Raw genomic sequence first — 23,722 nt, 5'->3', positions numbered from 1 at the left:
TAAAGTCATTAAATTTTCAGTAAAAAGTTTGGAAAATAAATTATGACTTAAAGGCAGTTTTAAGGTGTGCATCTGAATAGCTGATTGTAAAGTAAATTAAATGTGTAGAGCTAAAAAGGACATTGTGTTGTGTACAGAAAGTTGATGTGTATTTGACAAAGATGAAGAGTGTTTCATGATGTTTTTGCCCAGGTTGCTTGTTAGCAAATTAAAAAAAAAAAAACATAACCAACATAATCCTGATATTTATTTGAAAATAATTTTTACTCTATTTCAAGACAACGAAGCAAATTCCATTGAAAAACAACATTTATTTATATAGCACATTTTCATACAAACAATGTAGCTCAAAGTGCTTTACATGACGAATAAAGAGAAAAAAGACAAAATAAATAAGAATTAAAATTAGGGAACACTAATTAACATATAATGAACATATATTGGCAACCTTAGACAGAATTGCTAGAAGTACAGTTTAACAAATACCAGTTTGTAGCATTGTATTTCTACATAAATATTAGGAATTACAATTTTTGCAGAATGACTAAATTTATGTTAACTTCTTTTTAAATTGTTATCTTTCTACCTGTTGATGTTACAATGAAAGATATTGTGTGAGCACAACATTATAACACATAACACCCTCACCTGGAATAATATTAACTAGTCAGTGGTTCAAAATAAGTTGATGTGCAATAGCATCTGAATGGTGAAAGGATTTTTGAAGGTATCTGTCAGTCAGTCATCGTCCAACCCGCTATATCCTAACATAGGGTCACGGGGGTCTGCTGGAGCCAATCCCAGCCAGCACAATGTGCAAGGCAGGAACAAACCCCGGGCAGGGCGCCAGCCCACCCCAGGGCACACACACACTAGGGACAATTCAGGATCGCCAATGCACCTAACCTGCATGTGTTTGGACTTTGGGAGGAAACCGGAGCACCCGGAGGGAACCCACGCAGACACGGGGACAACATGCAAACTCCACGCAGGAGGGACCCGGGGAGCGAACCCAGGTGAAGGTAGCTGCTTAAAAATTATTTTCACTTCAATCAAGAGCTGCATGATGTGGGCACAGCTGCCCCTTCCTATGCGCACTGCGCGTGGGGCCCGTGATCGAATAGCCAATGGGAGGAGGGTCCCTAATGGTGCTAACTGGTATTTTATTAATCATTAGATTCACATCATTGATTGTCACCTATCAACACTGTGATCCTTTCTCAGAGAGATGGCTTCAGTCAACACCAGTCAAGATAAAAACGAAAACAACGAGGAAGCAGCCCGTGCTGCAATTGCAGGTGTGTTTAGAAATCTAAATTTGTCCATCTTCTTGTAAGCTAGCTCGCCTTACTTCAGTCGCCACTACACTAAAGCTATTGGTTTACTGGAATAGCAATAGTGTGACAGTTTCAATATCAAGTTTTTAACAAATATTGTTTGATGGCACAGTACCTAGCTGACACATTGCTGAGAATTGTTAATGGTTGCTATCGTTAATCGAGCACTGAGAACACATTTGCAAATTTCTCCAACACAAAGCTTCTCTAGCGTACTAGTTAGTTTTAGGCTGAATTGTGGAAAAGCACAAAGTAAGAAATTTTGACAAACAAAAAAGAAAAAATAGCTTAGATTACCGTCAATTGTTCGGTAATGTTATTTAGCTACCGTTACTGATTCAGTTAATACTATACTGCTACCTGCTGTCATTGGAAGGAGCAAATTACGTTTTGTTGACAGAACAAATCTTTTTATCGCTACTTGAAATGTATTATATTCGATAATTATATGACCGTATTGGAAAAGTGAAAGAAAAATAATAGAAATCTTCACCATTCGAACCGCTGGAAAGTTACTCGTTTAATTCAAGTATAGTAATAAAATTCAACGTAGACTCTGGAGCCCGCCCAATTCCTTTATCGAATGTTCTGCTATCCATTAGCTAACCTGAGGAAATGGCGACGAGAAACAGTCACGTGATACTTGCGCATGTGCGCGTCGTTCAACCGGACACTACGAGAAGAAGTAGCATGCGTGTATGTTGGTGTGTAACGTACAGTGAAATGTAGCTTTGTTGGCGCTTGCTTTTTAACTGTCCACTATGAAGGGTGAAGTCGGCGTCTGACGTAGACTTCCTATTCTATTTTTACTTCATATGGTTGGCCTTACATTAATATGGGAAGATGTGAACAGCGATAGACTGGCGTTACGTCCAGTCTCCTTGGCTTATGCCCGACGCTCTGACCCTGCTCTACCTCATAATGGAGTTTAGAGAATAGGTGAGTAAATAGTTTACTGTAGCGTAAGGTGAGGTCACGTCTTCAAATGTCACACTTTCCTCTAAGTAACCATGTTTAAGCCACCTGTTCGAGTAATTTATTTTTTGTTAAGTGTCCATGTGAATCTTTCTGGGGTCAAATACCCTATAATATTCTATTTGCTAAATTTAATTGTGGTCATTTCTGATTTGCACATTTACTTCAAAATATATAGTCCATTAGCATTTTGACACTGACAAAATTATTACAGTATTAAGGCTTTCTGTTCATGAATACTAATATTGAAATAAAACAAAAGGTATGAGTTTTTAGTGCAGACTATCATCATTCAGTCGCTGGTTTTGACATGAAAAGTATATCTGCCGACACTACCCCTTAAAGAAAGCGAAAGTAATTGGACAATTTAAAATTATTCTGTATAATTGAGGATATTCTGTTGTCATGTTTAATACTTGGTTGTAAATCCTTTGCAGTCAGCGACTGTCTGAATTCTGGGACTTCTAGGCTCCACAAGGTGTAAGGTTTCTTTCCTGATGATGTTCTGCCGGGAGTACTCTGAAGCCATCTTCAGTTTCCACCAATTTTGGGGCCTTGATGCCTTTAGTCTTGACATTGACAACTGAAAGCATGCTCTGTTGGGTTTTGTCATGTGATTGATTCCGCCATTCCAGGACATTACACTTTTTGCCTTTGAAGAACTCTGTTTGCTTTAGCAGTATGCTTTGCAGTGATGCCCTGCTGCAGTGTAAACAGCATTCCAATGAGTTTCAATGAAATGTTTTGTATCTGAGTAAATAATTTGTCACTGCACACCTCAGAATTCACCCTGTTGCTTTTATAACAAGTCATCTCATCAATAACTACAAGGAAACAATTTCCAGTGGCAGCCATACATTGTGAGAATGTCTGTTTACCTGTGTGTTTATTTTTACACATTATGTGATTGGTGAATTGATATTTTAATTTATTTATGGTGTGTTACCGATGGGCACTTTGTATACAAGTTTTTTATTCACCTGTACATTCATGTTAAGTGATGTGACAACAAAATGACTTAACATGACAGCTGTCAAGCAGGCCTTGCGATGTCTAGGATTGGTATCCACTTTGTATACAGTCCTGATGAGATAGGCACAAGCTCTGTATAATTCTGAACTGCAAAAGTGTGTTAGAAAGTGAGTCAGGTGAATGTTTGGCTAACCAATCAAATATTCTCACAAAGAAGAATAGTAAATTAATTTTAAAGTTCTGTTGTCTTCCTAATAGTAAAGTGTGTCACAAGAGATAGGAAAACATTTACAGGTGTTCACCATAATCATACTAACTCACTGTAACTTATTTCTTTTTCTGTATGTAGGTAAACCAGTTTCTTCAACCCTTGTGGCAATTGTCTAAAGCAGATAGGATGCTCAGAATTAGGTATTTGATTTGTTGTCAAAGGCACTTGATTTTAAGATCTTTGACATATTTATCTCAGCCATGCAAAACAGTTACAGCAAAAGTTGGACATTGTTCAGACCCATTTTCCAGGAGTATTCTAAACACTCCAATCAGAACCTACAGCAAATCCCTTTCAGCTTATAATTGGCTATCATCTCCAGAGGTTCATGGAAGAAAACTCACATCAACTGACTTTGACATTGATTCTCATGATAATATAGGAACTATCAACAGCAATGAAGATAGTTTTGGAAATATGAGCAAAACCCTTTCATCCAGAAAAGTATTTCGCAAAACATCACCTGATTTACAGGATTTGCAATTTAGGGATACAGAGGATGTCAAAGAAGAATTTGAGATGCCTTCCAAGCCAGTCAGAAGAAATACACCTTACTGGTACTTTCTGCAATGTAAGAAGCTAATCAAGGATGGTCAGGTAAAACCATGTTAAAAAAAATCTTCTGTCCAGTGAAATTTGATTAGTAAAAACTGTTTCTAGATTCTTGACTGTTGTGTAAATGACTGAGCCTAATTCTGTATTGAACACAAATATTATTGGCATTCTGCTTTTGCAAATTTTGGTTAAGTCTGTTTTTGATGGTTTTACCTGTATTCAAAATACAGCAGCTTTCAGTCTTTCACAGAGAGAAATTCTCTTCAGAGGTGTGTAGGTTCTGCTAAATATGACTTTGCCTGACTTTGTTAGAAAGCAAATCCTTTAAACACATACACACTGCAAAATTAGGACAACATTAATCCTTTTGCAGTAAAATATTGTTTGTTTTGTGGCTTCAATAAAGAAGTTAGTCTTAATATCATTACAAGGGTATTAACGAAATGTTGATGAATGTATCAAATCTCTATTCAAGTTACTAATTTTAATTTATTGACAAACACTAACTTCTGTTTCTGTTTAATTTTCTTTAATAATCAATGATACACTTGTTTTCCACACAGCTTCCTGAGGCCTTGGACATGTTTGAGACTCAAATGTTGAAAGGTGAACACATCCCCCCAGAAGAATATAACTACACAGTGTTGATTGGAGGCTGCGGAAGGGCAGGATACATCAAAAAAGCTTTAAAACTGTACAATGATGTGAGTTATTTAATTACAGCAAATTCCTTGCAGATTAATTTTAAAGAAATGTTTTGAAGAGTTCAGTAATTTTATGTTTCTAAAGGAGACATTGGGAGAAAATGCTTCTGTAATGAATTGTAAGAATACCTTTTTATAATATTGGTAAGATCCAGTTGTAAATAAATTTTATTTTACATATCTCTATACAGTATGTGAACTCCATTCTGAAGCCCTTTACATTTACATTTTTGCATATTAATAAAATGGTGAGACAGTAGCATATTTAGCAGTTTTACTTCCTCAAAGCACTGAAAAACATTTGTATTAATTGCAAATGTCATTGTCGCTACCCTTTGTAGACTTCTCCTGTATATTTTATTTTACATTATTGATTGAGCACACATCACATCTATTTAAGATGAGAACATTAAGAGACACCCAACTCTACAAGATGATAGAGTATGAAGGTGAAGAAACAACTGAAGATGGCCCAGCCTGAATCTGTAGAGTCTTTACGTTTTCTATTTCGAGCTCAGCAAATTTGGCAATAGGTTAGGGTCTAGGACTTTTCCTCTCTTTACAGTATCAGTTCACACTGAAAACATTTTTTCTTTGTTGTCCAAAGATGTCATTTTAACTAGACTGACAACTTTAAACTGTATTTTTCTCTCTGTTGTAAGACACCACTATTTCTCATAATTCGTTAGTCATTAATATCATGTATCTATCCACATCATGCTTCTTCTTAGCCTTCACTGAGTTGTTAAGGTAAAGTATTCCTTTTATATTTTGTGTTGCCTGCTTTTTTGTGTCAAGATTCACTGATCATCTATCAATTATTTTTTTTATTGGTTATCAGTCAAATAATGTTATGGCTAACATATGCCTGATAGTGATTCAATTTTAGAAAGTTGTCCAGAGCAGAAGAATTTTGCAGTAAATATGCACACTAAAACCATTAATGTAATGGTAGATGTGAGTTAGGTTTTAACTGTTTTGTTATTGAATAATAATATGCAAGTACAGTTACAAATATATCCTATGCTGTTTATTTGGAGAGTTAATGATATCACTTCTGTACATTCCTCTCAGACAGTTGATGGACAGTGTATTTACAGAATTTTTTATTACCAGAAAGACTGATATAAACACTGCTCAGCAGAATATAGAAATCATGTTCCTGTGCATCATAGTCTTCTGTTTTATTTTCACCTAGCTGAAGAAGCGAGGCCTTGTTCCCACTGATGCCACTTATACAGCCCTGTTTAATGCCTGTGCAGAATCCCCTTGGAAGGACTCGGGCCTGCAGCATGCCCTGAAATTGAGGCAAGAGCTGAAAGCAAAGAATATTCAGTTCAACTTAACGACCTACCATGCCATCCTCAAAACCTTTGCTGTTTGTGCTGATCTTAAAGGCTCCTTTGATGTGTTGAAGGTTTGATAATTTTAATATGTCTTTACAGATTTATGATATAATGCATATTAGGTTGCAGTATATAAATAATAGCTTTGAGCACCAGTATTTGCAATCTGATATGTATAAAAGCATTTGTTAACAGATGTTAGCTGTCATTTAAAAATTAATATCTTTATGTATTTATTTAGGAAATAGTGGAGCAAGGACATGGAGTCACACGAGAAACCTTTAACTTGCTTCTCATTGCCTGTATAAAGGATAAAGAGCAAGGTTTCAGATATGCTTTACAAGTGGGTGACATCTTTAAAATCGTTCAAAAGTTTTTAAGCAAAATGATCATTAATAGCTGAAATGCAATTTCTCTGTTATGTCAATAATATAGCATTATTGAAGCTTCCTACTGTTTATTTCTATTTTACATTGAAAAATCTGATTCCAGTTTTCAATTTTAAAACAAGAAGTATTTATTTTTTCCAGTTCCACATTTATTTTATGTTTTGGGATTTTAAGTTATTTGGAAATGTTTCTCCTGAAATCCAGTCAACTGTGGTACTCTGAAGACATTTTTACCAAGAACAACCAGTTGACAATGGGACCAGTCAATTTTGTAGAAGATACATTCTTTGACTCTCAACATACTAGAATTTAATTGAGAGTATTTAATCTTAAACTAGGTTGCCATATAACAGTAGTGTTTTTCTTTTTGGCCCCTTGATGCATGACAGGAAGGTACTGGGAAAAGATTTTAGAATTGTACAGTTCTTTTCCTTCATTGCATATTTCACTCCGAAAAAGTAATCTGTCACTTCTACTGTACCTGATGATTCACCTCCCTTTCATTTGCAAAATTTCTTCCCGTCTGTTTCCCCTTCTGATTTTAATAAGTTTTCTTTACAGCTGGCTAAATATAACCGAGGGCTCATATCAAGTGTGAACACTCAGAATCCGTACTTCTATATTACAGCAGAGTGCTGTGTGTGTATGGTATATGTATGTGTGTGTGTGTGTATATACAGTGGGATGCAAAAGTTTGGGCAACCTTGTTAATAGTCATTATTTTCCTGTATAAATCGTTGGTTGTTACGATAAAAAATGTCAGTTAAATCTATACTAATAAAAGGCAAAGCCCTCACTCACTGACTCACTCACTCATCCATCACTAATTCTCCAACTTCCCGTGTAGGTAGAAGGCTGAAATTTGGCAGGCTCATTCCTTACAGCTTACTTACAAAAGTTGGGCAGGTTTCATTTCGAAATTCTACACCTAATGGTCATAACTGGAAGGTATTTTTCTCCATTAACTGTAATGGAGTTGAGCTGGAATGACGTGGGGGGGCGGAGTTTTGTGTGACATCATCACGCCTCCCACATAATCACGTGAACTGACTGTCAACGCAGTGGGTAGAAAACCAGGAAGACCTCCAAAAAGCGCTTAAAAACATGCATTTTATAATTGAGAAGGCAGCGAAACAATAAGAAGTGAGCGAGTGACATATACTACCATATTCATGAGTGTTGCCAGCTCGGAAAGAAAGCAAGGTGTAAACCTAAACTTTAAATTAAGTTCATAGACAGGCTACCGCTGGCGTTTCACATACCCACAGGTAATGCGGGATACAAGTTTAATGAGAGGGCGCGGGATATAAGCGAGAGTTTTGATCACTTTGTAACTAAGTTAAAATTGTAGGTGAAGGGTGTGCTTATGCAAACTCGAGACTGTGTTTGTGGGGGATTGACAGTTAAGGCGGGTGGGGGAGTCACGTCATCATCTCCCTCCCACCTCATTTTGCTCTGAGCTGAGCTCCGCGGCTAACGCTGTCTTCCGAAGCAACTTCGTCAGACTGCCACCAAATACTCTACACACTGAATCCTCCAGGCACTACTTACAAAAGGTCACATTGACAATCGTGTTACGTTATTTTTAAAATCTTTCCTTTTCTTAGCACAAGCACAGCCGAGAAGCTTCGATGCATGTGCTCCATAGCGTTAAAAATAATGCATTTAATCACACTTTGCATTACAAGCAAAGGGGAGCTTTTGTCAATGCATGATTTCCTGGTACATGGATTACATTGATCAGCGCATCACGATTCATTTTACCCTCGCACCACCTTAGTTTGAGAAGAAGTATGAAAAAATATGAGGTTAACACAGAAAAACAGATCACCAATTCAAGCTTTTTGAATAATCGATTCGCCATCAATAATTGTTTTGGTAAAGCCATCCTCCTTCCATTTTATAATTTTTCCGCCACTAGCCATGATTAAATGAGCGGTAAAAAGTAAGAGCAAAGCGAGGGTGACTTATTTAGGCAGGCATATATATGACAGCAACACTCATGACAATGTCAATCATGTTACGTTATTATTAAAATGTTTCCTTTTCTTTTTCATTACTTCTTTAACACACTACTTCTCTGCTGCGAGGCGCGGGTATTTTGCTATATATATATATAGCCTTTGAGATGCTGACTGCGCTTCTGCCTTAAGTCAAAGTGAGCACTTTTAATTTTTTTCATCCTCCCCCTGCGCTATAACCCAGACAAGTGCAAACACGGGACCCCTTTTCTACACCACGGCAAAATAATATTAAGGCGATTCACACATTCTTTTGCACGTATACGATTATCAGGTCCTCACCTCGAATTATGAAGACACGCACACGAGTGCAGGACTGACAGTGCCATCACAGCCGATTAATGGCGGGGACGTCTCACCAGTCTACACAAGACCCACGCGACTGTCCCCAAAAGGCGATCATAACGTCAGCGAACACATCTCTCTATACTATATAAAAGAAAAAGGCAACTTTCCTTTCTTTACACCTTTTTTCCTTTTATCCCAAACCAAAGCCTTTCTCTCTTAACACTGCAGAGGACACAAAACTAATTTTCTTTAAATGCCGGTAAGGCACATTACCAGAGGCACAAATTTGAACGTTCACATAGAAAATATAATTTCAATGTACTGTACCTGTACTTCTTAAAACGTTAATGTTTTACTGTTTAATAACTTATAGACTATCATTTATTATTTTTCCCTTGCACTCAGTGACCAAACCTATACACACACATATAGACACATACAAACATACACACAAGTATATGTATGTGTATGTGTTTATATATATATATATATATATACACATACATACATACACACACACAAATTATATATATGTGTGTATGTATGTGTGTGTATATATGATGTAGATAGGTATGTATGTGTGTATATATATATATATATATATATATATATATATATATATATATATATAATGTGTGTGTGTGTGTGTGTGTATGTAGATATGTATATAGATATGAAGATATGTGTATGTATGTGTGTGTGTGTGTATATATGACAGCAGCAATCCATGCTGTGAGAAAACAGTAAAAAGGAGGCGTGTCAGGCGTCGTGGTACATTTTCTGATGCAGCTGCGAAAACAAGTTCATGGCGCTGCCGCCAAATACACAAAACAATTACTTTGACAATCATGTTACATTATTTTTAAAATGTTTCCTTTTCTTTTCATAACTTCTTCAACACATGACATCGCTAAGCGCGGTATTTTGCTATATATATATATATATCACAGCGACACTCATAACAGTGACAAAACAATTACATTGACAATCATGTTACGTTATTTTCAAAATGTTTCCTTTTCTTTCTCTTTTCTTCTTTAACACACTACTTCTCCGCTGCCAAGCGCGGGTATATATATATATATATATATATAGATATAGATATAGATATAGATATAATATAGGTATATATATATATATATATATATATATATATATATATATATATATATATACTAGCAAAATACCGGCTTAGCGGGAGAAGTAGTGTGTTAAAGAAGTTATGAAAATGAAAAGCAAACATTTTAAAAATAACGTAAGATGATTGTTAATGTAATTGTTTTGTCATTGATATTGAGTGTTGTTGTCATATCTATCTATTTATATATATCTGTATATATATATATATATATCTGTATATATCTGTGTGTATATATATATATATATATATATATATATATATATATATATATATATATATATATATATATATATATATATAAAATACCTGCGATTGGCAGCGAGAAGTAAAAAGAAAAGGAAACATTTTAATAATAACGTAACATGATTGACAATGTAATTGTTTTGTCATTGTCATGAGTGTTGCTGGCATATATATATAAATATATATATATATATATATATATATACACATCTATACACATATATATACACAGTTATATATATACATATATACACATACTGTATATATACATACTGTATATACACATATACATATCTACATATATACTGTATATACACATTTATATATACAAATCTACATATATATATCCACATATATATATATATATAGGGTGGGACTCGATTAAAAAATTAATCCAATTAATTAGAGGCTGTGTAAGAATTAATCTTGATTAATCGTATGTAATCGCACGTAAATTTGCCCCAAATCGCAAATGTTTGTTTTTTTTTTATTTAAAAGTGTTTTAGTGGGCGACAGAATCAAATAATAGACATGGACATGAATATTGTAAACTGAAGCTGTTTTAATTTCTGAAAAAAAGCCTTTAAACTGCATTTGAATTCAAAACAGAAACAAAAATATCATCCCTGGTTAAAATTGGGCAGACTTAAAAATAAAGTGGTAGTTTAAGTACTTTAAGTAGATTTTCAGAATAGTATTGTCTTTAAATAATAATAACCAAAATTTCAACATAAAGTGCAGTTTTTCTTCTGAAAAAATAAGTCAGAAACATAAAAGGTAATTTGACCAACTTAATCTTTAAACTCTGAGTAACCTTAGCCAAAATTATTTTGTACATTAGGCTAAAACAGTGTGATCATTGAACATTTTGTAATTAGATGTAATTAGAATTACTAACGGTCACGGAAGTCCAATGATCCCCAGTAAGAGCCACAAAGTCCGCTTTCTGTAATGCATCTAATTTTGCTTGCTTTTCATTGTGCACAAAACCATGCTTTTATCAAGGCTTCTCGGGAAGTCGAAATGATCAGTCGTAGGAGCGCGCTTTATTCCGACTCTAACATTTTTGTAGCTGTGATGTGTGCATCAGTGTAATGGATGTACCAGGAAATGATGCATTGACAAAAGTTCCGTTTGCTTGGAATTGAAAGTGTGATTAAATGCGTTATTTTTTTAACGCGTTATGGAGTACATGCATCGAAGCTTCTCAGCTGTGCTTGTGCTAATAAAGGGAAACATTTTAAAAATAACGTAACATGATTCTGCGTTAACCGAATATTTTTTCATACGTCCCAAACCAAGGAGATGCGAAGGTAAAATGAATCAGTAGCGCGTACATACTCAGTGCATCCTCTCTCGGGAATCGAACCTCGAATGTCGGCATTAGAGGCGAAGACTCTACAATTGAGCCACAGCATGTGGCTTGTCTATCTTGAGTATGTACTGTAGATAGGGGTATATATATACATTTAAATATATACCCGCGTATCGCAGTGGAGAAGTAGAAGTTATGAAAAAGAAAAGGGAACATTTTAAAAATAACGTAACATGATTGTCAATATACAGTAATTGTTTTGTGAGTGTTATTGAATGTTGCTGTCATCAAGGATTTGATTATCATTATTTCTTTCAATCAGGGTCGTATTTGTGCGATGTGTTGTGTTCAAGTTACATTCCGTGTTTGTCAATCGTTGTAAAGATGACAGGTTTCATTCATCGATTCGTTTCTTACTGCATCAATAAACAGCTCGTCTTCTTCTTTATCTGAGACCTGACACACTGCATGCACGGGTTTTTACACTGTCTTCCTTTAGCGGGACATTGACTTTTCCACCGTGTGCTTTGTTTCCACAGTAGCTGCATTTATGAATATGCTTATCAGGCGCTTCATATTTTTGCTGCCTTTTCAACTGTGTAATTCGGTTTTGTTCAGCTCTTTGGAACTGTTGCTTTTATCTGTGCACTCGTCAGTTCACGTGAGCCACTCGGTGTACTTGCATCGAAGGTTCCCAGCTGTGCTGGTGCCATCTCGTGCTATGTCCATAGCTTTATTTAATGTTACCTTAGTCCTGGCACTTAAAACTTTCTCTCGCAGTTTCGCTGAGTTTGTGTCAAACACCACCCTGACCATCTCATCTTCCTCTCCATAAGCACAGTCCTTCACCCGTGAATATTTACCGTGGCAGTTTGCTATTGGATTGCGCTGACGGACGGCCTTCTATGGGCAGGCACTAAATTACAAACGCCAGCGGCAGCCTGTCTATGAACTTAATTTAAAGTGTAGGTTTACATCGTGCTTTGTTTCCGAAGTAGCAGAACTCGCTTCTTATTGTTTCGCTGCCTTCTCAATTATATAATGCATGTTTTCTTGAGCGCTTTTTTGAGGTCTTCCTGGTTTTCTATGTACTGCGTGATTACGTGGGAGGCGTGATGATGTCACACGAAACTCCGCCCCCACGGCGTTGAAGCTCATCTCCATTACAGTAAATGGAGAAAAACTGCTTCCAGTTATGACCATTACGCGTAGAATTTCGATATAAAACCTGCCCAACTTTTGTAAGGAAGCTGTAAGGAATCAACCTGCCAAATTTCAGCCTTCCACCCACACGGGAAGTTGGAGAATTAGTGATGAGTCAGTGAGTGAGTGAGTCAGTGAGTGAGTGAGGGCTTTGCCTTTTATTAGTATAGATATATATAGATATAGATATATAGATAGATATGAGAACAACACTCATATCAATGACAAAACAATTACATTAACAACCATGTTACGTTATTTTTAAAATTTTTCCTTTTCTTTTTAGTACCTTCTTTAACACACTACTTCTCGCTGGCCTTGGTATTCTGCTAGTATATCATATAGGAGACACACACAGTGATATTTGAGAAGTGAAATGAAGTTTATTGGATTTACAGAAAGTGTCCAACAATTGTTCAAACAAAATCAGGCAGGTGCATAAATTTGGGCACCACAAAAAAGAAATGAAATCAATATTTAGTAGATCCGCCTTTTGCAGAAATTACAGCCTCTAAGCGCTTCCTGTAGGTTCCAATGAGAGTCTGGATTGTGGTTGAAGGTATTTTGGACCATTCCTCTTTACAAAACATCTCTAGTTCATTCAGGTTTGATGGCTTCCGAGCATGGACAGCTCTCTTTAACTCTCACCACAGATTTTCAATTATATTCAGGTCTTGGGACTGAGATGGCCATTCCAGAATGGTGTACTTGTTCCTCTGCATGAATGCCTTAGTGGATTTTGAGCAGTGTTTCGGGTCTTTGTCTTGTTGAAAGATCCAGCCCCGGCGCAGCTTCAGCTTTGTCACTGATTCCTGGACATTGATCTCCAGAATCTGCTGATACTGAGTGGAATCCATGCGTCCCTCAACTTTGACAAGATTCCCAGTCCCTGCACTGGCCACACAGCCCCACAGCATGATGGAACCACCACCATATTTTACTGTAGGTAGCAGGTGTTTTTCTTGGAATGCTGTGTTCTTTGTCCTCCATGCATAACGCCCCTTGTTATGCCCAAATAACTCAATTTTAGTTTCATCAGTCCACAGCACCTTATTCCAAAATGAAGCTGGCTTGTCCAAAATGAAGCTGGCTTGTCCAAATGTGCTTGAGCATACCTCAAGTGGCTCTGTTTGTGCTGTGGGCGGAGAAAAGGCTTCCTCTGCATCACTCTCGTATACAGCATCTCCTTGTGTAAAGTGCGCCGAATGGTTGAACGATGCACAGTGACTCCATCTGCTGCAAGATGATGTTGTAGGTTTTGGTGCTGGTCTGTGGGTTGACTCTGACTGTTCTCACCATTAATCGCTTCTGTCTATCCGAAATCTTTCTTGGTCTGCCACTTCGAGCCTTAACTTGAACTGAGCCTGGGGTCTTCCATTTCCCCAATATGTTCCTAACTGTGGAAACAGACAGCTTAAATCTCTGGGACAGCTTTCTGTATCCTTCCCCTAAACCATGATGGTGAACAATCTTTGTCTTCAGGTCATTTTGAGAGTTGTTTTGTGACCCCTATGTTGCTACTCTTCAGAGAAAATTAAAGAGGAGGGAAACTTACAATTGACCCCCTTAAATACTCTTTCTCATTATAGGATTCACCTGTGAATGTGGGTCAGGGGTCACTGAGCTTACCGAGCCAATTTGAGTTCCAATAATTAGTTCTAAAAGTTTTGGAATCAATAAAATGACAACGGTGCCCAAATTTATGCACCTGCCTGATTTTGTTTGAACAATTATTGCACACTTTCTGTAAATCCAATAAACTTCATTTCACTTCTCAAATATCATTGTGTGTGTCTCCTATATGATATATTTAACTGACATTTTTTATCGTAGCAACCAACGATTTATACAGGAAAATAATGACTATTAACAAGGTTGCCCAAACTTTTGCATCCCACTGTGTGTGTGTGTGTGTGTGTGTGTGTGTGTGTATATATATATATTTTATATATATATATATACACACTCACACACACACACAATATGTGAATTGACACTGCCTGTCTCTTACTAAGGAAAAAATGACTTGATGAAGTGCACTTGTTATTGCCCTTAACATTTTTTTTTGTTTAAAAAATAAAAACAGACATCAAACTTATAAAGATTTTGAAAGCAAATAGTTATGTGTTGGGCACATATTTTCTGAATTACCATGGAGGGTAACACATTCTATTGTTGTAAGTAGTGCTGTGAATCTTAGATTTGCTTACCATAAAAACATACTTGCAGTGAGCCAGCCCATTTAAACAGGGTGTCTATGAAGTTATATGTTTTATACGTACTTTTCTTTTTATCTGCAAGATTTTTATCAAGGCATATTGTTGTAAAAACAGTATATTTAAAAATATTTCAGTTGTCTCTTTACATTTCCAAAGTGCAACTTCCCAGTTCTGAATCAAGGACTTATTTAATGTAATATATTTCAGTCAGTTCAAATCTAAAAATATGTACAAGACTATGCAGCTTTTAAAAAAAAAAAATGTACAGTGAATACTTTTGTAATTTCCACAGTTTTGTTGTCTACAATACTATATTTCAGTTTTCTTCCCACATTCCAAAATGTACATGTTAGGTTGACTGTTGATTCCAAATTTAGTCAGTGTGATTATATGCATTTGGGCCAAATAACTGAGAGGTGAACTATATGTTTTATGTGTTTGTTTCCAGCCTTTCACCCAATGCTTTCAGAATGGGTGTCAGCCCTCTGTGATCTTGAATTTGATTAACAAAGTCTGGGAATGTTATGTATTATTAACATGCATTATTGTAATATGATTTTTATTACTCTTCTTCTGTAACAGATTTGGCATCAGATGTTAAAGCTAGAAATAACACCTGACATCTATAGCTACAACTTAATGCTCCGCGCTACCCGGGATTGTGATATAGGTGACGTGGGAATGGCCTCTCGCATTCTCTTGGCAGGAAATGAAGAAAAATGCACAAAATCTACAAAGAGGAAAAATCAATGGATCACCAAGGGTCAACATGAAAGAAAAAACAGAGCAGTTATTGATATTAAAATGCTGGAAGAGCAGATATTTGGAATTGCTGGTGTAGAGAAAGAAGAGCACACAACATTGCAGAAGGATGAACACCCATGCATAAAAAAGAAAAGTGAGGACTTTTTCCAAAGAAGAGATACGAATAGCACTAACATAACTGAAGAGCTTAGCGGTGATTTGGTGCCCATCAAAAACATAAGCGTTTTAACCAAATCAGAAACAGATTCTGATTTTCAAATACCTAATCTGCTTGATCTAAGAGTGAATAACAAGAACATAATCTCCCTTGGACATGTGGTTACACCAAGTGATAAGCTTTCCCTCATAGGATGCATGGATGGATTTTTAGGCAAAATGAAAGAGCATAGTGTAGCCCCAGACATTAAAACTCTAACTTTATTGGCTGAAATAGTGCAGTCAAAGAGTTATGCAGAGTCCAAGTTGCTGTCTGTGTTTAAAGACTACAATCTAAAGCCTGATGTCTCTTTCTTTAACACTCTGATAAGGAAAAGGTCTAGATTAGGTGATCTGGAAGGGTCCAAGGTAAGTCATGCATGTGAGCTTTTTATTTTCATTAATTTGTAAGAACCTTTATGACGCAACAAAATATTTTATAGAAAACAGACATGGATAAATTAGCTGGACTGCCTGATTCATTATTTTCATAAATGTGTGCAATTTCAGGTTCCTTCATGTGAACAATACAAGGTCCAGCATTGTTCATTATAATGATTGGTAGGAAGTAGTGGTATGTTTAGAAACCAATGTGTTAAACTTTTTATTTATAAATATATAACAATGTCATCAGCATTTATATGAAATTGAATGTGTCCTTATAGTAGATTTTGCTTTAAAATGATTTCTAAAAATGTTCATGTTTATATATTCACTCATCATGATGCCTGTGGATTAGCGCATGCAAGTACAACTTTCACTGTATTCTCTGCACATAGCAATAATTACCAGTTCTATGATAATTACTATACAGGGTCAGGAGGTACCTTCCCTCTACTGTGAAAACTGCAGAGAAACAACCAGTGTCTATAACTCTCTTCACTTCTCTGACACAATTATTAGGCTCTTCTTCCAGTGCTGGTTGATCATTCTCTGGCTCCCAACCTGCATACTTTCAATGCTTTGGCAACAGCATGTACAAAAAAGAAGGATGGATTACAACTTTTGGCAGACATGAAAGTAAGTATTATCTAGCAATCTATAGGAAGGACAGCTGGATAAATGATGTGGATTAGGGATGGTATAATCCAAGAAACTTGGTAAACATTTTAAATAAGGAATTGGAAGAATGTACATGTTTACATGGACATTTTAAGCTTAAAGAGCAATTCAAAATAGGTAGATTTAATGTTTGTCATATTCTTGGCAAATTCTGATAAGTATTTGCAGTCCACGTGACTTTTCTCTTTGCCTTTACAATGTCTGCTTGTATGACACAGAGTCTCCGCAGTTCATTCCATGTTTTATGTTAATGTAGGTGGTTATTCCTTAAAAGTTGGGAACTGCATCCATTCTCCTGTTTGGAATTACAGTTTCTTTTTCCTGGTTTTGCCCACTTGCTGTATGCTCTCTCCCTTCTCTCTCTATCTCTCGTCCCCTTTTTCGGTTTGTGCTAGGCAGACGCATAGTTGCTAATAAAGTAGCTTGATTCTGCCTGCTTGTTTGCTTTTAGCCATTTCAATTCAACATGTCAAAACAAAAATAAAGCAAAAAAATAATTTGAATGGTGAAAAAAGTAAACTTTATTCAGGTAGATATAAGAGTTATTTGCATAACCCAGACAGTTCTTAGTTTATATGTGCAGCACTTACTTTCCATACACCAAATGCAAAGAAGTAACTAACCATTGTACAAATTTTGAAATTTTTTTTCTGAAAGTTTCTATAGTCAGGTCCATGAAGTATTTAAACAGTGACACAATTTTCATAATTTTGGCTCTGTACACCACCACAATGGATTTGAAATAACAAAGTCATTATGTGATTGAAGTGTAGACTTTCAGCTTTAATTTAAGGGGTTTACCAGAAATATTGTATGAGACGTTTAGGAATGACAGCCATTTTTCTGCATAGCCTGCCATTTTCACGGGCTCAAAAGTTTATGGACTGTTGGCTAAGAAGAAGTTCCTTCATTATTTCATTAACTATGTAGCAGATAAAAGGTCTGTATCTGAGAACTCTTAATATGAGGTCCAAAGAGATGTACATGCAAGTAAATAAAAGTCTATTGTTAGGCTTAGAAAACAAAACAAACCCAGCAGAGGGAGAGAACAGAAACACCAGGAGTGGACAAATCAACCATCTGGTATATTGTTAAAGAGAAGGAATGCATGCGTGACTTCCATGATTGTCCAGACCTTTCTGGCGTTGTGGAGGAAAACTGTGCTGGATGATTGGAGAATTCTTTCTTTAGTGAAGAAAAGCCAATTAACATTTAGCCAAACCAAGAACACATTCCGTTAGATAGACTTATCATTGCCAAAGTCTACAATCAAGAGAAAATTTAATGAAAGTAAAGACGGATGGTTTACCACAAGATGCAAACCACTGGTAAACCTCAAGCATAGGAAGGGTAAATTAGACTTTGTCAGAAAAAAATTTTAGAACCCAGTCCAGTGGTGGAACACTTTTCTTTGGACAAATAAAGCAAGATCAATATGTACCACAATGTTGGAAAGATAAGAGTGTGTAGAAGAGAAGAATCAGCTCATGATTTCTAGCATACCACATCATCTGTGAAACATGGTGAAGGCAGTGTTTTGGCATGGGCATGCATGGCTGCAAATGGAAATCAGTCACTGGTGTTTATTGATAATGACTGCTGGCAGAAATGGCAGGATGATTTCTGAAGTGCACAGGGCTATGTTGTCTGCTCACCACGTTAAGCCAAATGCTGCAAAACGGATAGGATGACACATCACAGTGCATATGGACAATGAACCAAAACATACTGTGACAACAAACAACTGCTTTTCAAGGCAAAGAAATGGAGTATTCTTCAATGGCCAAGCCAATCAACTGACCTCAACTCAACAGGAAATGCATTTCACTTGGTGAAGACAAAACTGATGGCAGAAAGTCCAATGAACAAGCAGCAACTGAAAATTGGCTGCAGTAAAGGCCTGGCAAAATATCAGTAGGGTAGAAACCCAGCACCTGAAGATGGCCATGGGTTGCAGACTTCAGGCAGTCGTTGACTGTAAAGGATTTTCAACCAAATATTGAAAATGATCATTATATTTATGATTATGTTAATTTGTCCAAATACTTTAGAGCCCCTGAAAATCGGGGGACCATTTATAAAAATGACTTTTCTAAATGGCTCATACCCTATTTTAGTTAAAACCCTTGAATTAAAACTGAAAATCTATACTTCAATCACATCTTCATTCCTTTGTTTCAAATCCAATTATGGTGGTGTACAGAGCCAAATTTATGGAAATTCTGTCACTGTCCAAATACATGTGGACTTGACTGTACATGCTCTTAAATGGGGATACTAAAACAACACATAAGGCTGCTGTGCCACTCCAGCAGGAACTAAGAGGGGGGGAAAAAATGTTCAAGCACATCTCACAATAACTTTTTTTTTCCCCCCAAAATACTAAAATGTGGAATAATATACCACTCTGGGCACTGCCAACCTACTGATGTGCCTATAAGTAGATCAGGCAGCTCGGCTGAAAGTAACATCACTGCTTGAAATGGTTAAAGAAGCCACTGACATCGACACCTGTTACAAATGATGACAAACATTGCTTATTGTCCTCACCATATATATATTTTGTTAATTATTTCGCCTTATACAATTTCTTGTATTAGGAATTTGTTAGTTTTCACATACCCCTTGGGGTCAGAGCGCAGGGTCAGCCATTGTACAGCGCCCCTGGAGCAATTACAGGTTAAGGGTCTTGCTCAAGGGCCCAGCAGAGTAGGATCTCTTTTGGCAGTGACGGGGATTTGAACCGGCAACCTTCTGGATACTGGCACAGAACCTTTGCCTCAGAGCCACCTGTGTCCTGCATTCAGAAATGTTCTGACACTTTTTCCTTATCCTGAACATCCATACTGCACAGGCCAATATCTCAGTCTCACTAAAGGCGCCCTACTTTGCTTGCTGCTCAACTGTAACTGCCTATTGGGAGGACCAATGAGGGGGTGTTTAAAAACCCATTTTACCAGGGTCTGTCAGCGGTCACTTTGTTGTTCTGCTTGATTTGATTCAGTTGGGCTTTATAGAATCACCCTGCAGTTTGATCAAGAGGCTATGTTGAAACTTTGTTTTTTTTTTTCTTTCTTCAAAAAGCGCACTGTGATTTGGGGTTAAGTGTCATAGGAGGTGAGACTTATAAGCAGTTGTATTATTTTCCTAAACAGTTTTCAACCTCCAATTGTTTAAATGTTTTAACCCATATTTTCAGTATGGATTGTATTGATTCTATATAAAGTAGCATAAATTGAATTTTTATGTGGGGGGATAAAAACTTTTAGATAATGGGGGTGTTTGGTGTTTTTAATGGGTTCTTTCAGACTCGACTTATTACTGCTTTTTTATAATGCATGGATGTGTTTTAAAGATTTACTGCACATATTTATTTTGGTAACAAAGCAAACAGTGTACAGTATTTGTTATTATTTAACTGAGGAAAAATGATATCCTTAGGTTTAAGGTAAATGTAGAAGTGTTTCAAAAATATCCAGGCACTCAGTATATACTTATGAGAAAATAAGATCAATTCATACATATTAGAATTTAGGTTAAAATTTTGTTACTATAATTCACTTGAAAGGATCATAACCTGCATATGCCTAAACATTGTTTTTCTATTAAGTTATATGTCAGAACCATACTACATGAAGAAAAGGAGTTATGTGCCAAATTTAAAGAAATAATAAAACAAAGATTGTTCTTTTATATATGAAGACATTCTTTGTTCTGCACATTTTAGTTTTTTCAAATTGCACATGTGACAATCAGTCAGTAAGTCCATTGAAATTTCATAGTTAAGCATCAAAATGCCTAAACCACATAGGTTGGGAAGGGTTTATTGGTGTATGAACAAGATAAAGCGTGCAGGAAGAAGTCCAGTTCATAAGGGATAACCAAATCACTGTTAGAATGTTCTATGAGAATGGCATACACCATTTGTAACACAAACTTTCAGCTCTCCCTTGAAAAATTACCCTAAACCTCTCAACCACATTCATTCCTACATTTCTAGGACTTGTTGAGAATAGTGCTAAAACTTAGCCAAAAGAAATGAGTGCATTGACTGTACACTAATGGGTAGAGGGGTTAAAATCTTAAAGTTAACAGTTGCACCAGAGAGTGAAAGTGAGGGGGATGCTGAACAATTTGTGCAATTTTTAGGTAATGCAACCATGTATAGTAAAACTTTGAAATTTGCCATGAAGATGTTGTACATAGTCTAGTTATGGAATATAGATATGTGCCATCAACCAGTAAAATTCTAGCAGCTTTATTTTGAGTGTGGAAGAGGTTAATCAGTTGTGCAATATTTTAGAAGCATGTTTTATTTGTACAAATGAAATGAATTTGTGATTTCTTTTGCCTCTACTTCAGATATCTGGTGTGACCCCCAATGTCTATGTGTATGGTGCACTCATAAGAAATGCTGTTAAACAGCTGGATTATGTGTTTCTCACTGAGATCCTGAAAGACATGAAGGTAAACAAGGTTTCTCCCAATGAAGTTATTATTCGGCAGCTGGAATTTGCAGCACAATACCCAGCAAAATTCAACAGAGTAAGTTTACTTAGCTGTCTTTGTGCCGTTTTTACAAGGAGTTATCTTATGTAATACTAATTCATTGTACTTTATTGTTCCACTGTAGTACAAGGCAAAAAACACCTATTTGGAAAAGATTGATGGATTCCGTGGTTACTACAAGTACTGGTTGAAGACAACTTCTGCCGAAGAGACACCACACCCCTGGGAGAAGTTCAGAAAAGTCCACAAACATGTTTCAGTAGATGAGAATGAGGGAGTTAGCAAAGCAGCTCACAGGACATAATATGAACTATAATTTTTATAATGCAAAATAAAAAGCACATAAGTAGAATTTGTTTTTGTTTGTTTTGTTAACTACATTGCTCAAAAATTGAAGGAAACACTTAATCATGGCAGTCCAACGACAAGTCAGTTAAGCTTCTGGGATATTGATCTGTCCAGTTAGGAAGCACAAGTGATTGTGAATCAACTTCACCTGCTTTGCTGAAAATGAAAGTGACAACAGGGCCACTGGAGAGGCAACCACAAAACACCCCCCAAAAAGGGAATGGATTTGCAGGTGGTGGCCACAGACAATTGCACTTTCCTTATCCTTCCTGACTGATTCTTCTGTAGTTTTGTGTTTTGCTAGTGTCCTTGTCACTACGGGTAGCATGAGGTGGTACATGCAGCTGATTCAGGTTGCATAGGTAGTCAAAGCTCCTCCAGGATGGCATACCAATATATGCCATCACAAGAGGGTTTTCAATGTCTCTTGACACAGTCTCAAGAGTATGGAGGGGATACAAAGAGACTGGCTTCTACACAAGGACAGCTGGACAGGGTCATACAAATGCATCAACCCAGCAGCAGGACTGGTATCTGTGCCTTTGAGGAGGAACATGGGGTGGGCGGTTACAGCCAGAGCCCTTCAAAATGACCTCCAGCAGGCCACTGGTGTGCATGTTTCTGACCAACTGGATGGTAAGCTAGAGGTCATTGCTGAAAAGGCTGGCTGTTTACAGTGTACTATATTGAAGGATATTAAAGGAACAGTACGGTAAGAAAAGGTGCACAAGTAACGGAGGTGACTACAGCCTTGAGAGGACTGTCAAGAAAACTTGATTCAAGAACCTGGGAGAGCTTCAGAAGGATTGGACTGAGGCTGATGTCAGTGTATTAAGAGCCACTAAGCACAGACGTCTTCAGGAAAGGGGCTACAACTGTCGTATTTATAATGTAAATGTAATTCGTGTTAAGGGAGCCTCAACAAAGTATATATAAAATGAACATACTTTTCAGAAGTTTGACTTTTTCTGCATATTGCAGACCCTTTTTGATTGATCATAGGTAATGATCTAATAATTTGAGATGCTGGATTTCTGTTTTTCATAAGCTGCCCATCATCATCGACATTAAAAGAAAATAAAAAGTTTAAAATATTTAACTTCACATGTAATGAATATGGCATATATGAAGGTTTCTCTTTTTGAAATAAATTACAAAAACCTTTTTCACGATATTCTAATTTTGAGATGCATGAGGTGTAGGAAGCCACAACTAACCCCAACAGCAATGGACAAGACACCAGTTTATAACAGGATGAAATTATACATTTATATGGTCTTTATTATCACTTGTAAAGAGTACTGTGAAATCTGACTATTGGAACCATTTAGAATTGTCCATTAAGCAAATGCTGACTTGTATGCACTGTGGAAAACCCAAGACTAATGACTGGACAAAGCGACACAGACAAGAGAATGTACAAACACTGTGCAGACGGCAACCCTCCCAGGACCCTCATGACCTCATAGCCTTACTTTCGGCAGAGTGGTAGCTCTGAGGCTAGGGATCAGCACTGGCAATCAGAAGGTTGCCGGTTCAAATCCCGTAAATGCTAAAAGGGACTCTGCTCTGTTGGACCCTTGAGCAAGGCCCTTAACTTGCAATTGCTGAGCACTTTGAGTAGTCAGAGAAGCGCTATATAAATACAAAGAATTATTACTTTATCACCACTAATGCTGCTGTAATTAAAATTTTACTAAAAAAAAAAAAAAATGCACCCTCTCAATATAAACCACGTCACAATATAGTTTTTCCTCTTTATTTTTAAAATGACCTGTTGTGTTTGGGGATCCATTATATTTTGTAAGCATATTGTTCAAATATGCTGTGTATTAAGTTCATGCACATTGATATTCTTTTAGAC

The 23,722-nt window shown here is 36.6% G+C and overlaps 1 protein-coding gene across 1 annotated transcript; it reads left to right on the top strand.

Moving 5' to 3' along the window:
- Positions 1-1,197: 1,197 nt before the first annotated feature.
- ptcd1 (pentatricopeptide repeat domain 1) lies at positions 1,198-21,862 on the top strand. Its single transcript, XM_039775697.1, has 9 exons — positions 1,198-1,298; positions 3,634-4,152; positions 4,674-4,814; positions 6,013-6,231; positions 6,402-6,503; positions 15,562-16,308; positions 16,843-16,959; positions 21,364-21,546; positions 21,635-21,862. The coding sequence occupies exons 2-9, from the start codon at positions 3,682-3,684 to the stop codon at positions 21,812-21,814; spliced, it is 2,160 nt and encodes a 719-aa protein (XP_039631631.1). The 5' UTR covers positions 1,198-1,298; positions 3,634-3,681; the 3' UTR covers positions 21,815-21,862.
- Positions 21,863-23,722: the final 1,860 nt, after the last annotated feature.

Source organism: Polypterus senegalus, chromosome 13 (genome assembly GCF_016835505.1).
Source record: "Polypterus senegalus isolate Bchr_013 chromosome 13, ASM1683550v1, whole genome shotgun sequence".
Taxonomy (NCBI): Eukaryota; Metazoa; Chordata; class Cladistia; order Polypteriformes; family Polypteridae; genus Polypterus; species Polypterus senegalus.
The sequence above is the reverse complement of the archived record's forward strand: the minus strand, read 5'-3'. Positions and strand labels throughout refer to the sequence as shown.